A 26,322-nucleotide genomic window follows, 5' to 3' on the forward strand; every position below is an offset into this window, starting at 1 on the left:
AGGGGTAGTTTCTATGGTCCAGGTGTAGTTTCTGTGGTCCAGGTGTAGTTTCTGTGGTCCAGGTGTAGTTTCTATGGTCCAGGTGTAGTTTCTATGGTCCAGGTGTAGCAGAGCAGCAGCAGAGTGAAGACATGTGGTCAGTTTGTCCTCCAGCAGCAGAACTAAAGGACAGCTCAGGAAACCCAAACCAACCCCGACTATAGGATTTATCAAAAAGGAAAGTTTTAAAGTTTGAAAGTGTCAGCCTCAGAGAGGAGCCTGATAGCTGACAGCTCTGCCTCCCATTTTACCTTTGGAGACTCTAGGAACCACAAGTAAACCTGCAGTCTGAGAGCAAAGAGCTCTGTTAGGAAAATATGGGACAAGAAGATGTTTAAGATAAGATGGCCACAGATTCAGTCCTGAATTTGATGCAGAGTCAGTGAAGAGAAGCTAAAACTTTAAAAATCTGATCTCTCCTCCTAACATCAGAGCTTCAGCAGCGTTTTGGATCAGCTGAAGACCTTTAAAGAGTTTTTTTGGACACCCAGATAATAAAGAGTTACTATAGTCCATCCTAGACGTGATAAATGCACGGGCCAGTTTTCTGCATCGTTTTAGAACAAGGTGTTTCTAATTTTAGTGACATTATGCAGGTGAAGTGAAAGATCTGAGCTGCTTCGGTTTATTTTAAAATCAGAATCCTGAAGCTTCTTAACCGTTGTCTTTCTGCCCGAGATCAAACTCTTTTTTTTCTCCTGCAGTGTTCCCGGCGTGTTTCCGGAATCTCCTCGCTGGCTCCTCCTGTCGGAGCGTTCGTCAGACATGAGCGCCTTCAGCGAGAGGAGAAACTCCAACAGGGACGACGAGAGCTTCACAGGTGTGTTGACAGATGAGAAACGGGTCCTTCCGTTTAAATTAAGTGTGAATCGGATGTACTGAGTCGAACGCAGGAGGTCCCGTAATACGACGCACCTGTTATTCCTCTGTTCCTGTCACGGTTTTCAATTCCCTCAAAAAAAAAACCCAACAAAACACAAAGTTCAGTCAGGAATACGGTGCCAGGACTTTCTGTACGGCGTAGACAAATGTAGCAACAAATGGTTAAAAAATGTTCTCCATAGAAAAACAACGGGATTATTGGCTAAACGAGTGGTGAAATGGGCCTCAGAAAGCTGGACTTTACACGACTGAATGGCCGTTCTGTCAAAATTTTATGGTTTTTTGGTAATGTTGCCACAAAGTTCAACTTTTTAACTGTCTAAAATTGTCCCATTTCCACAATATTTGCACTTTTTGTACAGTTTATGCGTCAAAATGTTGGTACTTCCGACCCGTTTGCTGTAGGTTTCTCTCAAACCCCCTCAGAGTGCCCAAACCAAAACTCCCATTGACTCTCATCGTATCTGAGCTCTGAATTATAATTTATCTCCGACATAAGTTTAAAGCTTTCACATCTTGAGCCTTACTTTCTGCTCTGCGTTTCCATCTGCCTTCCTTGGCGCTGTTGTGGGAGTGAAAGGCACAGGTGTGTGGTTACCATGGTGACCCTAATGCCGCCCACTGGCTGCGGCTTTAACATTTCTTCTGGTCTTTTCGCTTTTTATTCAACAGAACATCTGCATTTTGTCGATTATTTCAAAATAAAAGCCCCGATTTGTTGATTTTCTTGTTACACTTTTAGGATTTATGAAAGCCATGAGAAGGAAGGGAATAAAAACCTGCTGCCGTAGAAACGATGGTTGTTTACGTGTAAATATGTTTGTTTCGGCGTGAGGAGTTTCCACCACAAATAATTGTCTCGCCTAAAAACGTCACGTCCATTTAATCCTGATGTTTTGTCAACATTGAGTCCAACAAACTCGCTGCTGCAGACTGCTATTAAAGCCAGAGTTCTTTAAATAATAAAAAAACAAGTAGATTTAAAAAACACAAAGTTTTTCAGGGATTTAAAGAGTTCTCCGTTCATTTCAATGGGAGGAAAAGGTAAATAATGGTCAATATTTCAAAAAGTGTCAAAGTTACTAAAGTAAACTCAGCAAAACTGATAAAAATTAAACTTAGTTGAAAGATAGAAGCTAAAAGTAGCAAAAAAAAGCAGTAGCTCAAAGCTAAAATGACCAAATAGTAACTAAAATTTAACAATGACACCGGTTTCCTGAAGTAGATTTCAAAAACATCAAAGTTTTTCAAGGATTCAAAGAGTTCTCCGTTCATTTCAATGGAAAAAATGTAAATAACGGTAAATATTTCCGAAAGTTTAACAACAATAACAAAAAACACAACAAGTCTCAGCTATGATGTCCTGGAGGAGCTGAATGTTTTGATAAATTAGTAGTTTAAGCTACAAAAATGCCTAAAAGAAGCTAAAGAGGAAACAGAACCCCACTTGAAGATAGTGGAACTGTCCCTTTAGTGCGTTGTTCTGATAGTAGAAGAAGAATCTTCGTCTCTGATGATGAATTTAGTCCCATTTGTGTCCCACAGAGCTGGACTCGGAGCCGTCCCCGTCCTCACGTCCACAGCTGTCCTTCCCTGAGCTCTTCCACAGCAGGAACATCTGGAAGAACATCTGCGTCCTCGGCTTCACCTCGTAAGTGTCCCGCCTCTCCTGCCGCCGCCGCCGCTCACGCCCCCGGGTAAAAACATCCTCTCTCCCCCCTTCAGGTTCATCTCCCACGGCATCAGCCACTGCTACAGCTCCTTCCGTGGCGACGTCCGAGGCTCCGCCCCCGGCTTCTACTGGACGTACCTGCTGTCTGTGTGCGCGGGGGGCGGAGCCTGGCTGCTGCTCTGGGCCGCCGTGGACAGGTGCGGCCGCCGCGGCATCCTGCTGTTGTCCATGACGATGACGGGCCTGGCGTCCCTGATCCTCCTGGGCCTCGTGGAGTGTAAGCCGCCTCCCAACTCGCTCCCCTCCGTGGTTACCTGAGTGTCTGTCTCCCCCTTGTGGCTGAAAGCCGCCATGACGCCCAGTTTCAGTCGAATGGATCACGATTTTCTCGCTTCTCCTCCCCGTTAGATCTCAGCGAGGCGGCCATCACCGTCTTCTCGGTGCTCGGGCTCTTCTCCTCTCAAGCCACGGCGTCCCTCTGCATCCTGTTCACCGCCGAGATCATGCCCACCATCATCAGGTAACACGCTGCCGCCACGGAGGACGCCTCGCGCCGCCGCCGGGCGTTTAAACGTGTCGGATCGAGGCACTCCGGGCGATAAAGGAGCTCCAAAACACAAGCGAGGAAATCAAATCTCAGGTTCTTTAGCAGATTAACTGGAATCACTCTTAGAATAATAACTAAAAATAAAATAAAAGCTCATAAAAGCGTCACATTCCAGCAGCCGGGGCACCAAAAACAGACTAATTTAAAGGAAATTAAAAACTAAACAATTAAATTCAAAAATAAAAGTCATATTTTATCAGCTGGAGCTCAAAAAAACAAAAAAGATGTGAAGAAATATATAAAAAGAGTAGTTTTCTATCAATAACTTGCAGGTTTTTATTCCTAAAGTCCTAATCTTCAAGCCGTGGTGGAAAAAAAACACAAAAATATAATTTTATTTAGAAATAAATGACAAGTCGTGCGATTAAGCTGTAATTAAATAATAAAAAACGTCACATTTCAGCAACTGGAAGACAAGAAAACAAAAATAGAAAAATAGAAAATAAACATTAACTTTCTATAAATAAGTACAAGTTGTGTTAAAATATTAGAAGTAAATAAATTATAAGTTGTGTTTATTAAACTAAACAGTAAAACAAATGATGTTAATATCTCAGCAGAGAAGAGAAAATGTTTAAATAATGACATTAAAAACACTTTAATTTACAGGTTTTAGGTTTAATTTTCCATGTGATTTTATTTTATTCATTTATTATTTATAACTAATCAAATTTAAGACATTTTTACATGAAATGACAACAAATCTAAGACAATTTGGTAAAAAAAAAAGCTGTTATAAAACCAAACTTTGGCTTATTTGGCTTAAAAGTTGGTTTATTTTTATATAAATAAGTAAAAACCTGCATTTTTTTTTATCAGATTACTGCAATAAAACAGCGTTTTAAACACATGGATGTGTTTATAATTCCAGTAATTTATTTTTTATTATCTTTAATTTATATTTCATGCAGCTGTGAGGTTAATTTCTGCTGTTTTTAACAGTTTAAAGATTAAATTGTTCGTCTTTTTAAAACTTTTAAACGTGAGCTGAGCTGAGGAATTATTTCTAAATGTTTCACCTCGAAACGAGCCGAAGTTTGGCGTTTTGTCAGCTGATTTTGCTGACGAGGCGATTTTTATCTTGAATTCTTGCCTCATATTCAAAATATGATGATGCCAAACATTATACGAAGGGATTTCCCAACAGATTGTTTCATTTTCAAGGAAATCTAAAGGATCAGAGTTAAATGAAGGATATTAGCCGTGTTGTGATGTTCCTGCAGTAGAAGTAGCGTCTGCTAAAAGCCGTAACCCCTCCCCCTCCCCCCGTGTGTGCAGAGGCAGCGGCGTCGGCGCTGTGCTCGCCCTGGGCTGCGTGGGCCGCCTCAGCTCGCCCATCATGGACCTGCGGAACCACTACGGCTACTTCCTGCACCACGTCATCTACTCCTCCCTGGCCCTGCTGGCCGTGCTCTCCATCCTGCTGCTGCCTGAGAGCAAGAGGAAGCCGCTGCCGCAGACGCTGGCCGACGGCGAGCAGTACCGCCGCCCGCCGCTGGGCCGCAGGAGGAGGGACAACGTGCCGCTGCTGGCCACGCCCAACCCAGAGACCTAGAGGAGGCGAGGGGGGAGCGAGCAATACAGAGAGGGAAAAGGGCTGCAAACCTCATCGGACTTCCTGCTCCTGAACGCATCGTCCTCTCGTCATTCCAGGCGTTTCCCGCCGCTCAGAACTCCGAATCCATCTTCCACCTTCCGGCTATGAGACGCACCAGCACACCCGGCCGACGCCTTCCTCCATCCTCACCTGACGCGGAGGTGGAAGCCGCTCGGTTGTGAACTTTCCGTCTCCGTCTTGTAAATACTCTTACAGAATGCTATGCAGCGGGAAGTCACGAAGAGCACTTTGGTTCGTTTGTGTTTTAGTCTTAAAACTTTAGGGATCACGAAGCTCCGCCCTCTTTACTTTCTTGGGTTTTTTACCTTTCAGGATGAAACAAAAACGATTTTATCAGGTTCTAAAGTTATTCAAATCTAGAAAAAACACGCAACAGATTCCACCCAGGTGTGTTAACACGATACCAGGGTGGGAAGGAATCAGCAATGACCCTCAGAGAAGCAGCTCATCAACCTGGAAGGGGTCAAAGGTCACTTCCAAACTATCTGGAGAAGATTATTCAGGAGTTAGGACAGGTGCTGATCGTCACCCTGAAGGTCAGACCGTGCAATGAGCTCCACCTCAGACTCTACAGGTCTCAGTCAGCAGGTTAAAGGTCAAAGGTTAAAGCCTCTTCTCTCTAAAAACAACATGGCAGCTCGACTTGAAGGAACCAGAAGACCAGAGGACAGATGTTTACCCAGAATGCACTGCAGCTGTCAGCACGGTGGTGGAGGGCTGATGGTTTGGGCTGATTCTGGAGTCAGATGTGACAAACAGGATAATGATCCCAAACACAGCAGAACGGTCCAGAACCAGAACCAGAACCTCAGAGAGCTGAAGCAACACTGGAAAGAAGAGTGGGCCACAGCTCCTCCACAACCAGGAACCCACTGAGAGTTCTGCTGCTGGAGGAGGTTTTACAACCTGCTGGACCAGGAGCTGGACCAGGAGATGGACCTGAAGCTGGACCAGGAGCTGGACCAGGAGATGGACCTGAAGCTGGACCAGGAGATGGACCAGGAGCTGGACCAGGAGCTGGACCTGAAGCTGGACCAGTAGCTGGACCAGTAGCTGGACCAGGAGCTGGACCAGGAGCTGGACTTGAAGCTGGACCAGGAGCTGGACCAGTCTGCGACTCGGTGGAACCTGTTGTGTGTTTTTAGTCTTCTTGTTCTCGTTTTTAGCTTTTAGCTGGTACCAGTTAGCTGATTTAGCACGTGCTCTAACTTTTTAGCTGATTTTAGCTGATTTTAACGGTTCCTCTTTACGTCACATAAAAACCCAAGAACTGGAAGAGGGCGGGGTTTGTTTTTCTGGGACTCTAACTAAACTTTTAATAATATTTAATTTATAAGAAACCTTCACGTTTTCACGTCTAACTCCGTCGTCTGTTTCCGAGGCAACGAAGGGCTCGTTTCCTTTCTGGATTCTTCTCAGAAACCCGTGACGTGACCGGCGTAACCGGCGGATTTAACGCCTGAGCTCCGAGTTAATTTTCCATCTTGGTACCGTTTCTGTCGGCTTCATGAATCTGTAAATAAGTGAGAGTTCGGACGGAAGCATGGGGGCTTTAATCAGTTAATATATGAAGATGTTGCACTCGAGTCTTACTGTCACTGATTAACCCGGCTGTGGCGCCTGTTTTCACCTCAATAAACCCATTAAAACCAACAGGAAGTGGATGGTTACCGGGTCGCCGGAGGAACGGCGCTGTAACGAGAGGCGAGAAATGGAACGCCAGGCCTTCAGCCGGTCGTGTTTTATTCTAATTTATGTTTATTTGCTTATTTTTGATTCCATGTTTCAACAAAACTAAATGTTTGTTCTTCAAACGTGTTTTAGCTTCACCTCCTTGCAGTTTTAAATCAAGACAGGCCAAGTAAAAACGGCTCTAAGTCAGGTTTGATTTGTCTGACGTCCACCACGGATGGATGGACGTCGTTCTCGTCCTCTGGAAGACAGAGGACATCGGTCTGGACACCTTGTGAGGACACGGATTGGTTTGTCCCACCCCAGCAGGACGACAGAACCCCTCAGGGTCAGAGAGTCCGTCTGAAAGCTGAGTACGGAGAGTAAAAGATCATCATCAGTTTGTCTTCGTCCGGTCCAGCTCCCGGAGGACCACCGTCCAGTGGTTCATGAGGTATTTTACTGAGACAGAGGCAAATACATTATCACCCATCAGGTTCTCCTGAAGGTGATGCTGAACTGATAATGTCCATCAGAGGGCAGTGTGGTCAAACGTAAAAACAGCGTCACTCATCTGCATTCATGCCTCCGTTATAGGTGGAAATTAAATTATTTTAGTATTTCGTGGGCATTTTCCTAAAAGTTGCTTTTTTTTTTTTCCTAAAATCAATAAACAACCATAACTTTTAATCTATAAACCAAAAATCCTTCCTAGTTTTGTAAGATAATTCCCAACAAACATTGACATTCTCAAAAGGTGCTTTATTTGAGAACTTTGATAGCTTCTAAACTGACATTCAGACCATTTCTGGATTGTCCCTGGTCTGCAGCTCTCCTCACATGTTTTGCAGACACAAAGTGTTTGTCGATGCGTTTATGTTCCATGATTACACTGCAGGACGTGCAAAACAGCTGCAGCTGGGGAGGAAACTGGTTTGCTGAAATCTTTGTGGGCAAATGTGAAGCATTAGCGCACATTTTGGCTTCGGTCGCTGCTCCTGCACGCTCCCGGCATTCTGATGTTAACAGGAAGTGACGTCACGTGTCTTCTTCCTGAGTTATTTGGGCTTATTTTGTGTTCCACGCTACACAAACCCACAAAGAAGAGACTAGACCGCAGAAACGGTGGCGAATCACTTTAGAAACAATAAATATTGGGTTAAAGTTGCGGGAAAGTTGCGATTTTGCAGGGTTTGCTTGATTTTGCGTTAATAGTTGCAATCGCAACTTCGCCAAATCCTGGAGGGTCTGATTTATGTTTCAGACGAAGACGTCTCGATCCAGAAGCGTCACGGTTCGAGGAGGTTGGACGCAGGAACGCAGACGGTTTGTTCAGACGAGGCCAGACTGGAGGCGCGGCGAAGCCCGGGAGACACCTGGACTGAAGTGCCAAGCGGGGACAGGTGAGAGTGGGCGGGGCTTGAACTGACTGAGGGAAAGTGATGACAACACTGGGGGAAAAACACAGCGATGACAAACACTTGTTTTGTTTTTACGTTTACTGTCTTAGTGTCTTCTTCTGTTTCTACCTTGATTATGAGCTAAAGGTTCGACTAAAAACGCCCCACCGCCATCTACGGTTTCACATTGAGACTAAAGAAAGAGAAAAATGCGCCTTTGTTCGAAGCGCCCCATAACAAAAGGAGAAAGAGACAATTTAAAAAATGCTGCGAGGACATTCCTGTCCCGAGCCGCCTTTGAGGATTGAAAAACTTCCACTTTTAGAAAATCCGACAACATATGACTCATCAGAGCTGGAAACTGGGTGATGATGTCACGCCGGGGCGGGGGAGGTCACGGCTAACAACCCGGCGCTGAAAACACGAGGAACACGTGAAGCTTTGTTCGTCGGGCGCAGGTCGAAGCTTCACCTCCAGAACAACGAAGAGTACGCGATGATTCATGTAATTACGGGACGGCCCTGCTCGCCGTAACGTGGCCTCGAGCACCACTTCTTCAACTTTCCTTCCCTCATTAGCACCTTTTATGGTCTATAAATGCAGCGAAAGGAAAAAAAACAAAACAACCGTGAGCTCCTGTTAGAAAAATCAAGATTTATTTATAAAATAGATATATTAAGATTTCAGATTGTCACTGTGCAAATAGGAGCAGGCACTGCAATAAAGCAATATTAATTTGCGATTATTTTTCATTCCAGTGTACATTTTTCTTACAGAAAAAGCCGTAAAAACAACATTCCCTTCAGTTTTCACACAGTGGAGACCGCGAGCAGAAGAAGTGTCACCTGGCAGAATGAAATGCAAACCTGAAGACCAAGAAGCTGAACTTTACAACAACCACACAGGCACATATAACCTCTACCATGCAAAAGAGCTGCTGCAGCCTTCTGTACACCACGTTACTGTCCCAGCTGTCCCCGCCGTCCTCATGCTGTCTCTGTCTCTAAACAACATTTAATAGATGAGTCTGGAGTTTCCGGTTTCTCTCACAGCTCAGTCTCTTTTCCCTCCTCCAAGTAATACTCGTCGTCCGTCGTCGTGTCCGAGCTGCTGTCCGACGACTCGTCGAAGGTGCTGAGGCTGGACCTGTAGCTCCGGGACGGCAGATGTCCCCTGGATGCCTGGCCGTCTGCTCCCGGCGACAGGCTGGGGGGTCTGGACATGCGTTTAGAGACCGGAGACAGGGGAGGGGTTGGAGGAGGGGTTGGGGGACCCTCGGCGTCCCAATCCAGCTGGCAGATGTTGACGCCGGGGGCGCGAAGACGCGCTTGCTTCGAGGGGGCGGCGCTCGCAGACGGGAGGGGCGGGACCCCCGAGCTCCAGTTGGCCAAGCGCCGGGTCAGGGACCGAGGCAGGGACCGGGAGCGCATCTTACTGGAGTCGCAGGGGAAGTCTGACACGTGAACGCCGTAGACGGGCAGGGAGCAGAAGTCCCCCGTCCAATCAGGCGGGAGAGAGCCCTGATAGAGGTCGCCGCCATGGCCCGACGCAGGCGAGGCCGTCTGAGACAGGTCCCCCACGCTCATGAACCTGGACCCGGTGGAGATCCGCCCGGGCCCTGAGGGGCGGCTGGACAGAACCGAGCTCACAGAAAACGACTTCCCGGGTTCGATGCCGTACTTCAAGTCGGCGTACGAGGAAGCGTCCGTTCCTGGACTCGAGCTGGGAGGACCTGTGGACGCCCGCCGTCTTCTCGAGCCGCCCAGGCTGATCTCCTCCCTCGGCTCGCACGGAGAGGAGGAGTCCCTGCGGCGCCGCGGCTTCGGGCTGTAGAAGACGCTGTCGTCCGTCCCGTCGGGGGAGGAAAATGGGGAAACGGGGGAGAGCGAGGCGAAAGGTGAGAAGGGGCTCCTGGGGCTGGACGCCGACTTCCTGCACTGAGTCAAAAACGCAGCCGAGGGAACGGCATCCGGGCTGTGGACGGTCAGGTGAACTTGACTTTCAGGTTTCTGCTCATCTTCATCTCCTTGAGTGGATTTTTCCGTCCAATCAGGGAAGTCTTTCTCTGCCTTCGTTTCCCCGAAGGCTAACGCCGGCACGATGGCGTATCTGTTCTCCGCCGGCTTTTTGGCCTCCTCCGTTTTCGCGTCCTCAGACGCCACCTTTTTCTCCGCAGATCTGGTCCCGTCGGCGCTGTTATCGCTGACGTCGCTCGTCCCGCTGACGGACGGCGTCTGGGAATTTCGCCTCCACTTCCACGGAAATGCCGAGTCGTCGTCGGAGCGTTTGCTGAACTTTTGTCTCAGCTTGCTGAACATCTGGTCCACCTTGTAGCTCCTGCCGACCCGCTCCGACTCGGACCTGCTCAGAGCCGAGCTCTTCGGCGGACCCCGGCCTTTCTTCGGGCTTCGCTCATCGCCGACGTCAGCTGAGCAGGATTTGTTTCGACCCACGCTCTCCTTCATGCTTCCGTTGCTGCTCTCACAATCTGAGCTCGGATCCAAACGACCGCCTGGCTGCACCTCGGTCTCTGCAGAAACCAGAACACTCAAGCTTTGTTGCAAACATTTTGGTGTGCTGCTCCTCGGTTCTCCTTTGCATTTAATGCTGTAAACAATCGTCTCTGTCACGAACGTGGAAGAGGAGGTGTGCCCATCGTCACCAGAAAGAGACTCGGACTTGACCTGAACTCTGTTGTCCAGGAACTGGATCTGGTTATTTGTGAACTCCTTGATGTGATTGTTGTTGGCTGTATCTGCGTCTAAAAGACCATGAGCCGGGCTCTCCTGCGTGGCGTTTGCCCTTTGGAAGGAGAAGGGCTGGGACGCTCTGGATGTCAATAACGGCACGTGCAGGTCGGCGTTCGAGGACGTTTGTGGGGCGTGTGAAAGAGAAAACACGGCCTTCTTCTCTCCCTGCGTCTGCCGGCTGGACACCAGCGTGGAGTAAGGCGGGGCGCTGTAACGGAGCTTGAAACCGCTGGAAAAGTCGGCCGGGAGGGAGGGGGGAGCCGCCTGGTCCAGGTTTAACGCCTCGCAGGCCGCCTTGTTTTCCTCCCGCTCAGCAGAGTCGGACGACAAGGAGCGACATTTCTCTCCTCTTCCTACCTCCGTGCTAAAAGCCTTGTTGTCAGAGGAGCAAACGGGAGATGAACGTCCTTCTGGACTTTCTGTCCGCAGAGAAGAGACGGAGGACGGGGCACTTTGAGGCGGTCTGGGGGGCGATGGAGAGTCCGGCTCTGAGCATTGGACATCCGCCGAGTCCCCCCACGTCACTCGCCTTTCTCTCTTTTTCTCCACCTTGAGACTTGGTTTCTTTGGTTTGTTCTCGGGGCTGTTGGTCAGTATTCCTTTCACTTTCAGGGTGGCGGTTTCGGACCTGGGGCTCGGACTTCCTGGAGTTGCAGGAGGAGTTAGAAGGCAGGAGGAGAGGGTGGACGGGCTGCGGGGGGCGCCCTTCTTTCTGGTGAAAGGCTCGACTTTAGAGACCAGGCTGGACTCGGTTTTAGAGCGGAACGGTTTGGGGAGGCAGGCGTAGCTCCTCTCAAAGCCGAGCGGCGAGAAGTTGGCCTTGTTGGAGAAATCCGAGGTCTGAGCGCCGGCCTTGGAGGAAACCGGAGCCTGGAAGGAAAAGGTGCTTTTAGGAGGAGGTTGACCGAACGGAGAGGTCGGGGAGATGCCGGGTTTGGATCTGCTGCTGCCGTCTGTGGGTGGATTTAAGGTCCTGGGTTGTTTTTCAGTTAAATGTTCTGTAAATGAAGTGTGACTAACGTCCCTTTTGTTGGGATCCATGGCGTGCCTTAGTGTCAGCTGGGGTGGAGCTCTGCTCATTTTAGAAGTGGGCAAACAATCGGGCATGCTTTGAGTTCTCTGCAGCTCTCTATTGTCTCCGTTTGAGTCACGCCGCTCGCTGTTAATCCTCTTTGATTCAGGCGGCTGCATCCGTGCAGCCAGGTTCATGTTTCCTTTACAGACCACTGCGTTGTTGTTGTCCCGAACAACCCGTCTCCTGTTGTCGGCGTCGGGCTCGTCTTTTGTGCCGACTTCCTGGGACACTTGTTGCCACCAGGACGTGTTGGTCAGGGTGGTCCGCCTGGGAAGAGAGCGCATTTTCACCAGGGCGGGGTGGTCGTAGGAGAAGTGCTGCCTCTCCTCTGTGTTTTTTGAAGACGCAGGACTGAGATGGGAAAGGCCGAACGAACCGTCCCCGTGAGCAGAGGACGCCGGGGAGAGGACGGGCCCGGTTTTAGTTGTCCTCTGATAAACCGAGGAAGGGGACAGAAGGGTCCTCGGCCTCTCCGGTTCGTTGTTATTGAAAGAAGATTGAGAGAGGTGCGGCGGGAGCAGTTTTCGATTTTGATGACCTGGAGAGGAGAAGCTGACCTCGGGGAAGACGAAGGACGTGTTGGCGTTGGTGTTGTTGGAGTTGAGCCGCCGTATGGACAGCAGGAGAGTGCTTGTTGTTGGTTTTGAATTCAGAGAAGACAGCCGTTCTTGGTGGTGTTTCTGTTGGCCCGTTTGGGGACTCCTCTGTTCGTTCGGGTCGAGCAACAGGGGAGACCAGGGGGACAGAGAGGACGGAGACGGACTCGTCCCGCTCAAGTCCAAGGAGACTGTCTGAGTCATTTTCCTTTTAGATTCAAAGTCCAAGCTCGAAGGGTCACTTTTAGCCGACCAGTCCACCGTGTTCCTCCTGGTGTCCAGGAAGGAGACGCTCCTCGGGATGTCCAACCCAATGCCGCGCCGGCTTTGGATGCTCCTAAATCCATGTTCGTGATTCTCCGCAGGGTTGTCCGTCTCGTCGAATCTCTTGGTCCGCCTCGGGCGGCTGCTCCAGGGCGGAGCAAGAACCGACACCATGGTGGACGACAACATGGCTCCCGGCGAGCCCGATGTGTCCCAACAACGAGGCGGGTTCTCAAACCTCACGTTCTGCTCGATGTCCTTCCTGGTTCCGGTTAGAGATCCAGGGCAACTCCTTGATTGTGACACAGACGGCGGTATGAGCGGGCCATTGAGCTCCTGAGCGCGAGAACAAGGGTTGGTTAAGTTCGTGGCGAGCCGCGGTTCATGGTTGACGTCCGTGCTGATCTTTCCTTCCTTCCTGACTGGACCGGGCCGGACGCTGGCCGGTTCTACACAGGCGTCCGGCGCCGATCCTCCATTAACCTGTTAAAGACACAAACAGTGACTGTCAGCAGGTGTTCAGGTGAGCAGCAGACAGGAAAGCGTTCCCATGGCGTAGCTTCTTTCCTGAAGCCTCGACAAACAGGTTTCCCAGCTCGACGCGAGAACGTTCCACAGCAACAACAACAAAAAAAGAAATACACACGCCCTGTTTCTTCTAACAGTTCGAATAATAATCAATGTCAAGTGTTTTTTTTTAGGCGGCGCTCAGAAACAATCAGATGACAACGCTTGGATCAGAACGGGAACATTTTTGGCGGGGTTTAAATTTGTTTTTGTTTTCTGATTTGAATATTAAACCAAAGTCTGTCGTCTCGTTAATATTTCCTTAATTACCTGGAAGGTGCAGCTCTTGGTTTCCAGTCGTTCCACCAAACTAAAATAAAAAACGACAGAAAGGACAGGAGATCAGTCACAAGTTTCTCATAATATTCCCGTCTTACAGAGATGCTCATCGGGTTTTTTTTTACTGCCATGTTGGGAGAAAAATAAGCGAATTGGCGAGGAAGAGACGAAACAAACTTAATAAGTTCTCCAACTGTAATTTCAGCTGTCAGACACACCCAGCTCCACTCCTGCAGTAATGTTTTTGTGAGAAACATCTGAGGGATTTCACGCCGAACCGATTCCGCTGCAATGCGGCCCGACAGGACGGACGGCGTTCTTCTCCTTCGTTCACCTGCTTCTGAACGGTTTTCCCACCGCAGCGGCCGCTTTGGCTTCGTGCCTCGTTGGCGTCGAAACGAGGACGACGATCAAAGTTGTTTTTTTTTTAATTTTTGGGGACAGGAGTTGCAAAAATGGGATTTGTTTGGAGATAAGAACGTGGTCAACGAGTGAGCCGATAAAACGCCTCTAACGAGCAGGCAGGTTGTAAAAGCTGCAGAAAAATGTGCTGAGCGTGCTCATAAAACGGGTCACAGGGTAATTCAGATCGAGGCAAAGAACCAGCCTGCAGGAGTTTACGACACATTAACTCTGAGGATTTAACGGCGCTTCAGTTCTTCTCCCACCTGAAACTCGTTAAGCCTCCGTCGAGTTCACTTCCTGGTTCAAACACGAGATGCAGTTACTGTTTGACCAATGTTATCTCTGACCCGCGTCACCGCGCCGTACCTGGCCTGTCGAGCCGACCGCAGGTCCAAAGTCCTCCTGAGTCCGGAGTGCGTCAGCGGGAGGAGGCGGGGCCGATCCTCATCCTTCCTCGGACCGTCCGTTCTCAGCACCAGGGCTGCCACAGATTCAGAACCACAGAGTTACTTTCAGCTGTTGGCTGGTTTCTCTCCAGGTGTTTCAGGTGTGAGACGAGCTTCACCTTCGTCTCGCTGCTCGTTCCCGAACGTTTCATCCCAATGTTCTCTAAAAAAAACAAAAAAAAGGGAAAGATTGAAACAAACGTTAAACGGCTGAAGTAAATAAGGGTGTAGCTCTGTTTCACAACAAAGTAAATGTGTTTTTAATCAAGTTCTGGTTTGTTTTCCACGACGTTAGTTTGTAGAATTGTTCATTTCAGGACGTCTCAACGTTGTGACTCTGCAGCTTATTCTGGTTTACTTGAAACGAAGGTGGTATACGTTAGTAGACGCCACATTTTATGCAACTTTTTTATGATAATAAACAGAAAAACCAGTGAAAATCAACGGAAACACAGATTAAACTGAATGTAGACACAAAATTCAGAGAAACAGGGATGAGAAAACTGCCAGTTTGGTGTGTCAACACCACGTCAGGGCGGAAAGACATCAGCAATGACCCTCAGAGAAGCAGCTGCTGCTGCCCATCAACCTGAGAGGGGTCAAAGGTCATTTCCAGACTACCTGGAGTCCTTCGTTCTACAGAGAGGAAGATTATTCATGAGTGGGAAACATTTAAAACAGCTGCTGATCTTCACCCTGAAGGTCAGACCATGCAATGAGCTCCATCTCAGACTCTACAGGCCTCAGTTAGCAGGTTAAAGGTCAAAGGTTAAAGCCTCTTCTCTCTAAAAACAACATGGCAGCTCGACTTGAAGGAACCAGAAGACCAGAGGACAGGTGTTTACCCAGAATGCACTGCAGCTGTCAGCACGGAGGTGGAGGGCTGATTCTGGAGTCAGATGTGAGGCCATCTGTCCAGAACCAGAACCAGAACCTCAGAGAGCTGAGCAGAAACCAATGATGGAAAGAAGAGTGGGCCACAACTCCTCCACAACCATCAGAGACAAACAGGAACCCACTGAGAGTTCTGCTGCTGGAGGAGGTTCTAAACAGTTTTACACAACGAGCCGACTCGCGCCACCACGATGGGGGCTCGTCCGGTGAACGGCAGCCAGGTGGAAACGCTCTCCTTCACACGTGCCGCTTGTTATCGTTTGTTTTGCCCCCTCAGCGCCGCAGAGCGTCCCGCCTCACCTCCAGGGCTCAGTCTCTGGCTGCGCTGCGGGAAAGCCTGCCCCGACACGACATGAAAGAGACCGATCCTCGCGTCCTTCAAAGCGTGCCAGGGACGACACGCCCTCCGAGTGGTTCTTTTAGGTCTGGCTTCCCCCTCCGGCGGCAGCAGACGTATGATCACATGGCTGTGATGTTTGTCCTCTACGTCTCAAACCGGCGGTGAGGAGTCCGGCAGGAAAAGGTCGCCGGTTCTCTTCCCTGAGAGGCGGAGCGGCGCGCCCAGCCCTCCCCTGTCGTCTCCGGGTGCGTTCACTTTCTCTGGAATGCGCGCCTAACGACTTCCTAATTAGGTGTTTGTTTGTTTTTTTCTTCTTCTTCTTCTTCCCACCCCCAACAGCGTTCAGAACACCAACCCTTCTCGAGCGTTGAGGTCATAACTGACCCGTTACCGATCAACGATCAATCGGCCCAAAGAGCGAAAACTGAAACACGTCTCTAAAAGAAGAAACAGAAATCTGCTGCATCTTCATTTTTCTACTTGATAAATAAAAAAAGGCCAACATCAGACGACCTGGATCGACCCGCCGCGATCTAAAAGTGTTTTTTAAAACAAAACCCAAAAGAATCTGTTAAATATCCACGTACAATCACATCATTTTACTCTTATTTTCTAAATAAAAACACCAAAAATCCATTAAATCCTTTTATAGTGTCTCCAATAATTGATAATAGAGATAAAAAACGATTAATACACCAAAAAGTTTGACTCTTTTTGATCATAATTTAGTTTTTTTAAGCAAAAACGCTCCTTTAAATGTTATTTTTAAGCGTAAAAGTTCATGTTATTGATGGTTTTTCAATTATTGTTCGAAGAATTCAAATTACTGAATCATCTGATTTAATCAGCTCCATTTAAAACCAAACGATGCTTTATTTAAAAGCTGTTATTGTTGTTTAATATTCCAATGATATCTGCCATCTGAACCAGAGTTTGTTAGGTTCACCACGAAGAACTTAAAATATAAACGTTTTATAATTTATCGCAGTCCAAGCGGTTACTCTGTTTATTGTGACGACGCTAAATCTTTAAAATATCTTGTTTAAATGTTAAATTAGCCAAATAATAAGCATCTCTGACTGAAGATCTGTGATTTAATGTTTCTAAAGCAGCGTTAAAGATGAAGGTCAGATAATCAGCCTTTCGTTTTTTCCTGCTTGTTTTGATAAAGTGAAGACGTTATGCTGAGCTGTGATAACTCTGATGTTTGATTTTAATTTAAATCTTCGCAGCAGATGTTTACTTACCGAGCGTGAAACCAACCGAGGAGGATCTGGTCTCAGGGACGAGAACAAGCCCTGACTTTTATCTGATCGGATCAGCGGCTCCGTTTTGTTTGAGGCTTTCTGAGCGAAGGAGCAGCACTCCTCTGCAGCCCCAACATGCTTCCTTCCTGAGGTCAGCTTCTCTGTGGGTGTGTGCACAATCTGTCAGCTAACACTTACATAACTCCGAGCTGAAGCGTGGGGGCGTGCTCGACACAGCCGAACATATGTAACCAAATCCTGCAAGCGTGTCTTCAAAAACCAACCCCACCTTCACGGTTACATCACCATAATGAGTGTTTGTTTTTCCAATCTATAAGACGGTTTAGTTGGGAATTAGCAGGATGTGCAAAGAGTACAGAGGTTAAACCGTGACATGCACAGGCAGTCACTGCGTGCATGGTTCGGATGGGTGTGCATGTATCAGCTCGCCTGCGCCCGATGCTGCTGCTTCACCTTTCACAGGTGAGTGAGGAACACGGCCACCCCAAAGGCTTTGGACCTGTCAGCAGGCTGTTCAGAAAGGCAATCAGGAGGGGAAGCTTCACCCATAAATGTCACATTTTATGACCTAGGAGAAGGAGATGGTTAAGCAACCTGCAATAGATGAAGCAGAACTACAACATGAACTTCATGTTGCTTGAAAATGTCCCAAAACAAAAACAAATCTGCACAAGATGTTAAAACTCAATCTGACGCAGTCGAGAAAAAAAGCACATTGAAGTTAGCTTCCGATTCCAGCTTCAGCTCAGTAAAGGAATATTCCGCTGATTTATTTTTTCCACCCAAACCAGTTCTAGCTCAAAAACTACAACCCTCTAACTGTTCCAACCTGGACTAAATTATTATACACTAAAAGCAGAATCACTAAGCACAATTTGGATCAACTGAAACCTTTATTTTGTTCGCAAGGGCTCAAGAAAAGGCAATTTTAGCTCTTTTTCTCACAACGTGACCACATTGGAAGGGGTCTAACTCAAAAACTAAAATGGTTTGAAAGTTCAAACCTGGACTAGACTGACCTCACAGAAAGCAACTTAAAAAAAATACTGCCTGTGATCTGTGAAACCTTTATTCTGTTAAAAAATGAACAATATCGGTTTTTTCTACTTTAATTGCATCTAAAGTCACTAAAACAAGGACATGGATTCAGATATGTTATACTAAATGAAGGAATGCCAAAAAGCACAGAAATCCTTCTTTTTTAACTTTAACAAATGAAAAAATGTTTTTTAAAGTGTTTGTTTTTAGTATAAAATAGTTTGAACAGTTTAAGTGACGTAGTCTTTAAACTCGGCCTGTTTTAATGTGGTCCAAATGCAAACTAAGCACTAAAATGACCTTTCTTGAACTCTCATAAACAGAATAAAGGTTTTATAAATCACAAACAGAATTGGAGCAATTCTGCTTTTAGTACAGAATAATTTAGGCCAGGTTCAAACAGTCTAAATGTTGCAATTTACAAACAAGATGCAAAAAAGGACTAAAATTACCTTTCTTGAAATGTCACAAATAGAATAAAAGTTACAAACTATGCTTCAGCAGCTCTGATTTTAGTGTAGATTAATTTAGTCCAGGTTTGAACAGTTTATGTACTTTAGTTTTTACACTGGACTTGTTTTAATGTGGTTCAGATGCAAAAAAATGACTAAATTGACCTTTCTTGAACTTTGAGAAATAAAATACAAGGTTTTACAGTTAATAAAGTTTGTTTTAGCTATTCTGCTTTAAGTATACAATATCTTAGTCCAGGTTTGAACAGTCTAAATGCTGTAGTTTTTTTAACTACAGCGTTTAAAATGTGGTCCAGATTTTTTTTTTTTTTGTGGAATAGCCCTTTACCTGCCGAATCCAAAGCTGGAATCTGAAGCCAACTTCAGCGTCGTGTCAGAAAAATCCCAGAAAAACGTCACGGAGTAAAAACACACAATAGAGCTTAAACATGGGGATATGACTTAATCTGCTGGAGCGGAATTGACCCAAAATAACAAACGAACTCAGGGGAGTTTTAATTTCGTCGATCCGACCGGTACTTTTCGAGATAAACGTTAAACGGTTAAAACCCGCGGTTTTAAGAACGCGGTTCGGCGCAGGGGCGCATCAGCACTCATTAGAAGGCGAACGGAGGATCGAGAAGTCCGTAAATCACCCCGCGAGCGGGTAAAAGCAGAAGGGCTCCCCGGCGGGAGCAAAGCTGCGGGTTAAAGCGGACTTTAGAGGGACTTTCGGTTACCTGGAGGTCCACGTCGGTCGCGCCGTGCCGCGCAGAGGCGTCTCCGTGTCTCCGCCTCCTCCCCCGGCTCGGAGCTCCGGGCTTCCTGCGAAGCTGCTTGTTGACATCCTCGGCGCTCGGACGGGAGCGCGCGGCGGAGACACGCACGTCAGTGCGCGTGGGGGTGGAGGGGGTTTAAGGTCAGCTACCTGTGGACAGGTGGACTCAGACAGAGTCCAGGTAATAATCACACCTGGACTTACTGTTAAAACACATGAAGCATGTTCCCAAAAGTATTCACTCACCTCCCTTCACACTCATTCAAACCTGAGTGAAATCCATGGGGATTAACCCGATGTTGGTCCACTCTTTGAAAGGTCAGATGTTGGACAGAAGGCCCGGCTCTCGGCCTCTGTTGAGGTCAGGACTCTGCAGGTCGGTCTGGTTCTCCCACACCTAACTCACCTCATGGACCTTGCTTTGTGCCACGTTGGAACAGGAAGTGGACGTCTCCAAACTGTTCCTGCAAAGCCCGGAGCGTGGAATTGTCCAAAACTTCTCGGTGCGCTGAAGCATTAGGAGTTCCTTCCTCTGGATGTCTGTAGATGTTGACCCTGCAGAACGTCGGTGACCCCTGTGCTCCTCAGGATCCTCTGAGCCCACTCTATGGTTTTACGAGTTCCTATCGTTTCCAATCTCCTCCACTTTGTTATAAAACCACCAACAGCTGGCTGTGGAGTATTTAGTAGTGAGGAAACTTATGTCTCAGGTGGCGTCCTATCCGACCATGCTGGAATTCACTGAGCTCCTCAGAGCGACCCATTCTTTCACAGATGGTTGTAGAATCAGTCTTTTATAACACCAGTTTACCTGTATTATTTTTCACCAGGTATAGTATTTTACAACTAATTAAAGGCCTGGCATTCCTTAGAGGGATGAGTGTTGCCCCACTACCTTTTTATGTTTTTGTGTAGTTCTCAAACCGGGGGTGCATTATTTATTTGTTTTTAAATTGAACAACAAATGAAACTTTTTAAAAATAAACATGCTTGTAGTTGAGGTTGTGTTCAGGTATGTGGTGTGAAGGACTCCCAGCTACTACCACGTCAACTTTCAGCTCAATACCTGCCACAGCCGCTGAGTTGCAGCCATTTTTTGTCTTGTGATATAGGTCAATTTGTCAAGGATGATCCCTATTGATTTCAAGGTCAAGCAGTTAGAAGTTAAGGCCACATGTGACCCCTTTGTGACCTTGTCTGAGCTCTAACTCTGCAACCGTGTAACGTAGGAATGTCAAACTGCACAGCCGGACGACTCGTGTGTAGAGGTTGATCCCTATTGATTTCAAGGCCACGGGGTCAAAGGTCATGGCCACACATGACCCATTTATGAAAACTGTGTCCGTGCTCTAACTCTCCAACCATGTATGGTGGAAATGTCAAACTGCAAAACTGGACACCTTATGTGTAAAGGGTGATCCCTATTGATTTCAAGGTCACGGGGTCAAAGGTTACGGTCACAGTTGACCCCTTTGTGAAACGTGCACACTTCATTCGTGTTTCATTCTCTTTAATCCGTTTTTTAGTTCATTTTGAGGACTTTACTTTAAACAGTTTGTGTTTTTTTAATGATTTACTTCTAAATAATCTAAAATATTTTGTTAATTTTTGAAATGAACTAAAATCTCAACTCTTCTTACATAAGTTTTATTTTTAAACTGGATTTAATTTATTTATTTTGTCTGTTAAATTTAATGGGGATGTAGTTCCACTTTTAAACCACTAGAGGTCGGTGTTGTCCCATTTTAAAATTATTTATTTTAACTCGGGTTTATTAACGTAGCTACAGATTAATTTAAATACTAATTATTTAATTATTCCAGCTGGATTTGTGTTTTTTTAAGTAAAATATTAAAAATTACTCGTTTCTAACAGCTGAGCTGGTGGTTTAAATGAAGACTTTATGAGCATTTATAGATAATTATCTTCCCTGGCTGTTTTTTCTGTGTAACTATGACTGAGTTGCTGACAGTTGGTGATGATGAGGAGTGGAGGAGACCCTCCTCCTCCTCCTCTTCCTCCACCTCCCCCCTCCCTGTCAGGACGCAGGACTCCTGGATCCCAGAAGGAGCCTCGCTCGTCTCAGAGGCGGTTTGGACTCGGATTTCTCCTCGTTTCTCGGCTTTTTTTTAATTTATTTTTTTAATTAGAACCCTCCTCCATCCGTGTCGCCTGGTGGGTTCGGGACAGAATGTCGGAACCTGTGGGATGACTCCATCACGGCTCGGTTCGGGAGCGCGTTTTCCTCCCCTTTAAATCTGGACTCTGTCTGCGTGATGGATGCACAGGAGTTCATCATGCTCCGGCTCTTCATTGTCGGGGTTCTGGGTGAGTTTCATTAACATTATTATTATTATATTAAGCACGTGTTAAACCACTGAAACCCTCCTCCTGACTCCATCAGATTTGCTGGTTTAATAAATTCGTCCACTTACAGAGAAATTAACAGCCTCTAGTTCCGATATTAGTTTAATTTTAACAAAGAGAGACGAAATACCAACTAAAAATCCAGAAAAAACACCTAAAAGTTCCAAACTGATTGGAGGGAAACAATCATCTCTGGCTTCCCCTGATCCCATCTGGTCCATTTCTTCCAAACCAACCTCTCCACCGTCAGCCGGACTGAGACATCGAGGATCTGAACGAGGCAGGAATGGGTTTTAAGACCATCAGCAGGAAGCTGTTGGTGCCGTTAATGGGGGGGGGACTGGACTCAAGGTCTTCTTCCTGGACCTGAAGCCAGCTGGGACCTCAGGACCCCGTTGGTAACACTCTGTCCCGGCTTCAGGAAGCTCGTTTACAGGTTCACCAGCCATGGAAACTTGTTACCTCCAACTATCTTTGACAGAAGTCTGCAAACGTCACAACTAGTCCAGTTAAATACGATCATAATGTCTGCAACTACCATTGGACCATGGATGGCCAACCTTGGTCCTCGAGGGCCACCGTCCTGCAGGGATTAATTGTTTCTCTGCTCCAACACACCTGATTTAAATCAAGGGGTGATTAACAGAACATGAAGAGGTAATTTAACCTTTGGATCAGGTGTTGGAGCAGGTAAACCCTGCAGGACGGTGGCCCTCGAGGACCAAGGTTGGCCATCCATGGTCCAATGGTAGTTTGCAGTCTTTATTCAAAGATAGTTGGAGGTAACAAGTTTCCACGGCTGGTGAACCTGTAAACGAGCTTCCTGAAGCTGGGACAGCGTGTTACCAACGGGGTCCTGAGGTCCCAGCTGGCTTCAGGTCCTCTGATCCCTCACCCTCCTCAGTTTGATCCTGGCCCCAGGAGGAAGACCTTACACGGAGCTCGAGTCCAGTTTCCCCTCATTAACGGCACCAACGGCTTCCTGCTGACGGCCCTGGAGTCCTTTCCTGCGTTAGACTCTTTGAGTTGAGCGTCACCAACTGGTGTCCAGCTGTCGCAGCTCAGTTGAGACACCACCTTAAGGGGGCGTGGGGCTGAACAGACGGGTCCGTGGACCCTTAAAATCTTCCATTTCCCAATAATCACGCCGACCAATCAATCTCACCGTGGCGTTACCGGGAGAGAAGCTCTCAGTTGACTTCATGCAGACGCTTCATCTCATCGTGACGCTCTCTGGTGTCTCCTGTGAGTCTGAGGAACATCCCATCAAACACTGGATATAATGTTGAATGGGATGTTCCTGCTCCAGCAGAAGGAAGATGGGAGCTTCTGATTGTGTCTCGTTAGCTGATGGGATGGAGTCGAGTCTCTCGCGGCGGATAAATCCACCAACTGAACACCCAGTTGGCGCTCCGCCGCCGGTTTGTCGAGCAGATGCCGGCATGTCGTCTTGTTTTAACGTCTGATGGACGAATCCTCCGAACGCAGGGTTTTAATTTCAGGGTTGGTGGTCACCAGATATGGACTGCTTCCTAAAAAAGGAGGCTCCAGATGAGACGACAAGATTAACCCGTCCATTTATTGGTGATCTGTGTCAGTTTATCAGGTAACTTCCTGGATAACCCGGAGTCAGCAGCACCCTGACATTCAAACAGCAGGATTCTGTCTATTTATCCAATTTAAAACCACTCACTGATAATAAAAATGTCCCACAAATTAATTTCGAGGGGCTTCAGATTAAGAGGTCTCCACGGTTTTTGTAACAGGAAAAATGTTACGAAATCTGCCGCTAACGAGTTTCGTCAGCCTGGCAGGTCGTGTAAAAGCGAACGGATGACATTTAAGCTCATTGTTACCCTTTTCCAGGAGCACAGAAAGCCAAGCGGTGGTCTGAAGGAACACAATGAAGGACAGGTTAACATTTAAGCAGCTGAAGGTCTCTGAGAAAGGCTAATTTTAAATTCACCGTTACACAATGACGAGTTCTGAACGATGAAACGCTTCAGTTTTAATTAGAAGGCGACTGTTAGAAGTAATAATTAACATTTGCAAAACCCAAACAAGTAGCCACACAACGAATACTCAAACCAGAATAACAAATATAAACGTCAGGATGAAATAACTTCTGATACGACCTTTAAACGAATAAAGAAATGATCCAAAACCAAACAAAGATTACAAATCGGACTCCTGGGCCTCCGAGCCGTCGTCTCAGTCTGAACACGTTAAGGTCACGGATTACCGGACCGCCGGGTCCACAAATCACCAACCTGCAAAACAAAATGGCCTCAGGCCCTAACAGATGGACTGGACTTCTGTACAGCCAAGCAGGGGGTCAGGGTCCTGCCAGGAATCGAGCCACAGCCGGCCCTTTGCAGGATTTGCTTTGTTTGGCTGCAGCGAGGCGGTGGCGGCGTATCGAAGACGCGGGACCAAGGCTGGCCCTTGTCCCGACGCGGTCCGAGGGAGCCGCTCTGGCGCCGGGGCGTGGTCCGATCGGGCTCGAAGCGGAGCACGGCGAGGACGCAGCAGAGCATCGCTCAGCTTGGACCAGCCACGCTGCAGCTCCTGTCTGGACGTGTTTCTTCGTTGGACAGCAGAGCAGGAGTCGAGCTGACGAGCAGCTTCTAATATTAGGTCGGCGCGGTGGCTGCAGCGGCGTACGAGGCAGAAACGGTGATTCCTTTGGACCCGAGCAGCTGCTTCTCACTGTAAACAGCGACTCAGACGCTCGTGTGGGCACGGAGAACCGCCTTGGGCTTCTTCCGTTTTCTGTAAACAAAACACTTTCCTGTAAAACATGTTTGTATCTCCAAACCCCTTTGACAGATCTTCACTTCTGGATGTCTATCGCTTGATCCTGAAGCCGTTTTTTTAACCACACGGGACAAAAAACGCTTTTAATATTCGCTGAATCGACAAACGCTGACAAAGAGATGGTGCCTGTTTGGTTTGTCGAGTTTTAAACGAACACAGATTGAGCCTCTCTTCCTCCGTGAAGCTTGGGAAAAAGTCCTTCCCCGTTCAGCTGAGCTGTAAATCAGCTGAAAACGTGGTAGAAATGTGTCACACGCAGCTTTAAATGATAAAAAGAAGCAGTTTCCTCACAATTATGTCATCAGTTGCAAACCACGGCTGCTTTTACTCGACTTTGTTCTTTCTGTTGTTGAAATACAGCTTCGTACGTCAAGATCGGGGCAGTTTTTTAGCATTTATTCATTTTTTTACCCCTGGTCTGTGTTCGGAATGACTGTCAGCTACTACCACCTCAAATTTCAGCTCGATATCCGTAGTTAGAGCCGTGCTTGTGACTCCGAAAGGTAATCTGTTGCACTTCCTCATGCAATGATAAGTAAATCAGGTGCAAATATGCTGAACGGAGTGAATATTTCCGGTTTTCCAGGTGAATGTGTTCCTGACGCAGCCGCTGTCACACGGAGACGTTCAGCCACAGATGTAGGCGCTGGTAAAAGTGCGTTAAGAGCTTTATAAATCTTTCAGCGTCCCTGTTAAACATTCATGCCTTGAACTTTGACTCGTTTTTCTCACAGTCTGATGCTGAAGAGCTGGTGATGGAGACGCAGACGTTTCTGGACCATTTATAGCTTTAAGCGTTCGGTCCGGTCGGTAAATCGTCGAAATCTGCTTTTATAAGATTTTATTTTGCATACTTCGAGCTTTATTCTGTTAATCACCTTAATGGGAGCAGGTGGCAGATAAAACCTCACAGTCTGCTTGGTTTTTTTGAGTTTAATAGATCTGCAGAACGACGCGACTGTTCGTAGGTTTGGTTCCTCTGCGTCCAAACTTCTGCAGAACCAGCTGATGGGTCGACTCGTCTGATTTTCGGTGGCGTCCTCTTTGAGCCTCGGAAAAGCTGGAGGCAGCCGTGTAACCGATGCCAAACCGCAGACGTTATTCCTCTTTTTATTTGGACTCTATGGTGGATTGAAGCGTCGCGTTTGCCTGTCTGTTAGTAAAATATCTCGTGACCCAATGCAGGAATTTTAATGGAACCAGGAAGTCATCACTGGGTGTAAATCCACAACGTTTAGACACAAAAGTGTCTATAATTTAGTCAAATTTACAGATACTGAGCAGAAATCTGGTGTGTTGGTAGCTGAGAGTCGTCCCCGTCAGGAACTCTGAGCTCAACATTTTTAGTTAAAACTTTGATGTGAAATATAGCCGGAAATGTTTATTTCTTCAAGGAATTCTACTTTCTTTCAAACAAAGAAACTTAAGACGCTATAATTTGTAGTATTTCCTGTTTTGAGGCTACAGTTTGTAGCCGAATCGCCTTTTTAAATGCTTGAAAAACAAAGTGCGGGCACGTAAACTAACGCTGGAGTCACCGGATCGCAGCTGGCCGTCCGTCACAAACACAGCGGGCGCCAAAGTGACAGAGAGAAAGGAAACATGTTGTTATCAGGGAGATCCAGGTGGGAATGAAGGAGCGTCGGGGAAAAAATCACGGCCAGCATGGCGTTCCGAAGTCAGCCCCTCGTTACCGGAACAGAGAGCGAATTAGACCTTTCCCGACGTGCCTCTTCTTCTTCTGTTTCTTCTCCTGAAACACGAAATCCCAGCAGCTGTCAGGAGACGGCAAATTTCAGGCGTCATCTGTGCGCCGCGAGCGTCCTCGGGGATCCAGATTTAAATGCTTTCAGCATTTCTAATAAATGCACGAAGAACGGCTCGTTTAAATTCAGGTGAAGCGGCGCAGAGAGCAGCAGTTCGGTTGGCAGCGCAGTTCCAGGCACACGTCTCCCTTTGAGACGCACCAAGAAAAGGCCCGAGCTTCTCGCCTCTTACAGCCTATTTCTTTTGTCGGGCAAAAAAATGACAGTGAAGCATCTTCATTTAATCTGAAGCAAACAGAAAGCAGTGAATCTCCCCCCCCCCCCCCCCCCC

The 26,322-nt window shown here is 47.3% G+C and overlaps 3 protein-coding genes across 3 annotated transcripts in view; 2 read left to right on the forward strand and 1 right to left on the reverse strand.

Moving 5' to 3' along the window:
- The window catches only part of slc22a17 (solute carrier family 22 member 17), a 16,288-nt gene extending 11,120 nt beyond the window's left edge, over positions 1-5,168 (forward strand). Inside the window, exons 6-10 of the mRNA XM_017432312.3 lie at positions 744-859; positions 2,467-2,572; positions 2,647-2,870; positions 3,002-3,113; positions 4,479-5,168. Of these exons, the coding sequence (XP_017287801.1) occupies positions 744-859; positions 2,467-2,572; positions 2,647-2,870; positions 3,002-3,113; positions 4,479-4,755 (835 nt within the window). The 3' untranslated portion in view covers positions 4,756-5,168. The remainder of the gene's footprint in view (positions 1-743; positions 860-2,466; positions 2,573-2,646; positions 2,871-3,001; positions 3,114-4,478) is intronic.
- A 3,355-nt stretch (positions 5,169-8,523) lies between these two features.
- Positions 8,524-19,110, reverse strand: zmp:0000000991. Its single transcript, XM_025009585.1, has 5 exons — positions 19,004-19,110; positions 14,391-14,434; positions 14,192-14,306; positions 13,412-13,451; positions 8,524-13,057 (listed from the first exon to the last, which is right to left on the reverse strand). Exons 1-5 carry the CDS (start codon positions 19,108-19,110, stop codon positions 8,936-8,938), a joined length of 4,428 nt encoding a protein of 1,475 aa, XP_024865353.1. The 3' UTR covers positions 8,524-8,935.
- A 1,972-nt stretch (positions 19,111-21,082) lies between these two features.
- LOC108245433 (receptor activity-modifying protein 3) overlaps positions 21,083-26,322 on the forward strand; it is a 19,637-nt gene continuing 14,397 nt past the window's right edge. Inside the window, exon 1 of the mRNA XM_025009586.2 lies at positions 21,083-21,369. Coding sequence (XP_024865354.1) covers positions 21,318-21,369 — 52 coding nt within the window. The 5' untranslated portion in view covers positions 21,083-21,317. The remainder of the gene's footprint in view (positions 21,370-26,322) is intronic.

This window comes from Kryptolebias marmoratus, linkage group LG21 (assembly GCF_001649575.2).
Source record: "Kryptolebias marmoratus isolate JLee-2015 linkage group LG21, ASM164957v2, whole genome shotgun sequence".
Taxonomy (NCBI): domain Eukaryota; kingdom Metazoa; phylum Chordata; class Actinopteri; order Cyprinodontiformes; family Rivulidae; genus Kryptolebias; species Kryptolebias marmoratus.

Coding starts and splice junctions, on each gene's coding strand:
- zmp:0000000991 (XM_025009585.1), bottom strand. CDS start 19,110: ATGTCAACAAGCAGCTTCGCAGGAAGCCCGGAGCTCCGAGCCGGGGGA. Junction 14,307..14,390: donor GAACGAGCAGCGAGACGAAG/GTGAAGCTCGTC, acceptor AATCTGTGGCAG/CCCTGGTGCTGAGAACGGAC. Junction 13,452..14,191: donor CGGTCGGCTCGACAGGCCAG/GTACGGCGCGGT, acceptor TTTTTATTTTAG/TTTGGTGGAACGACTGGAAA.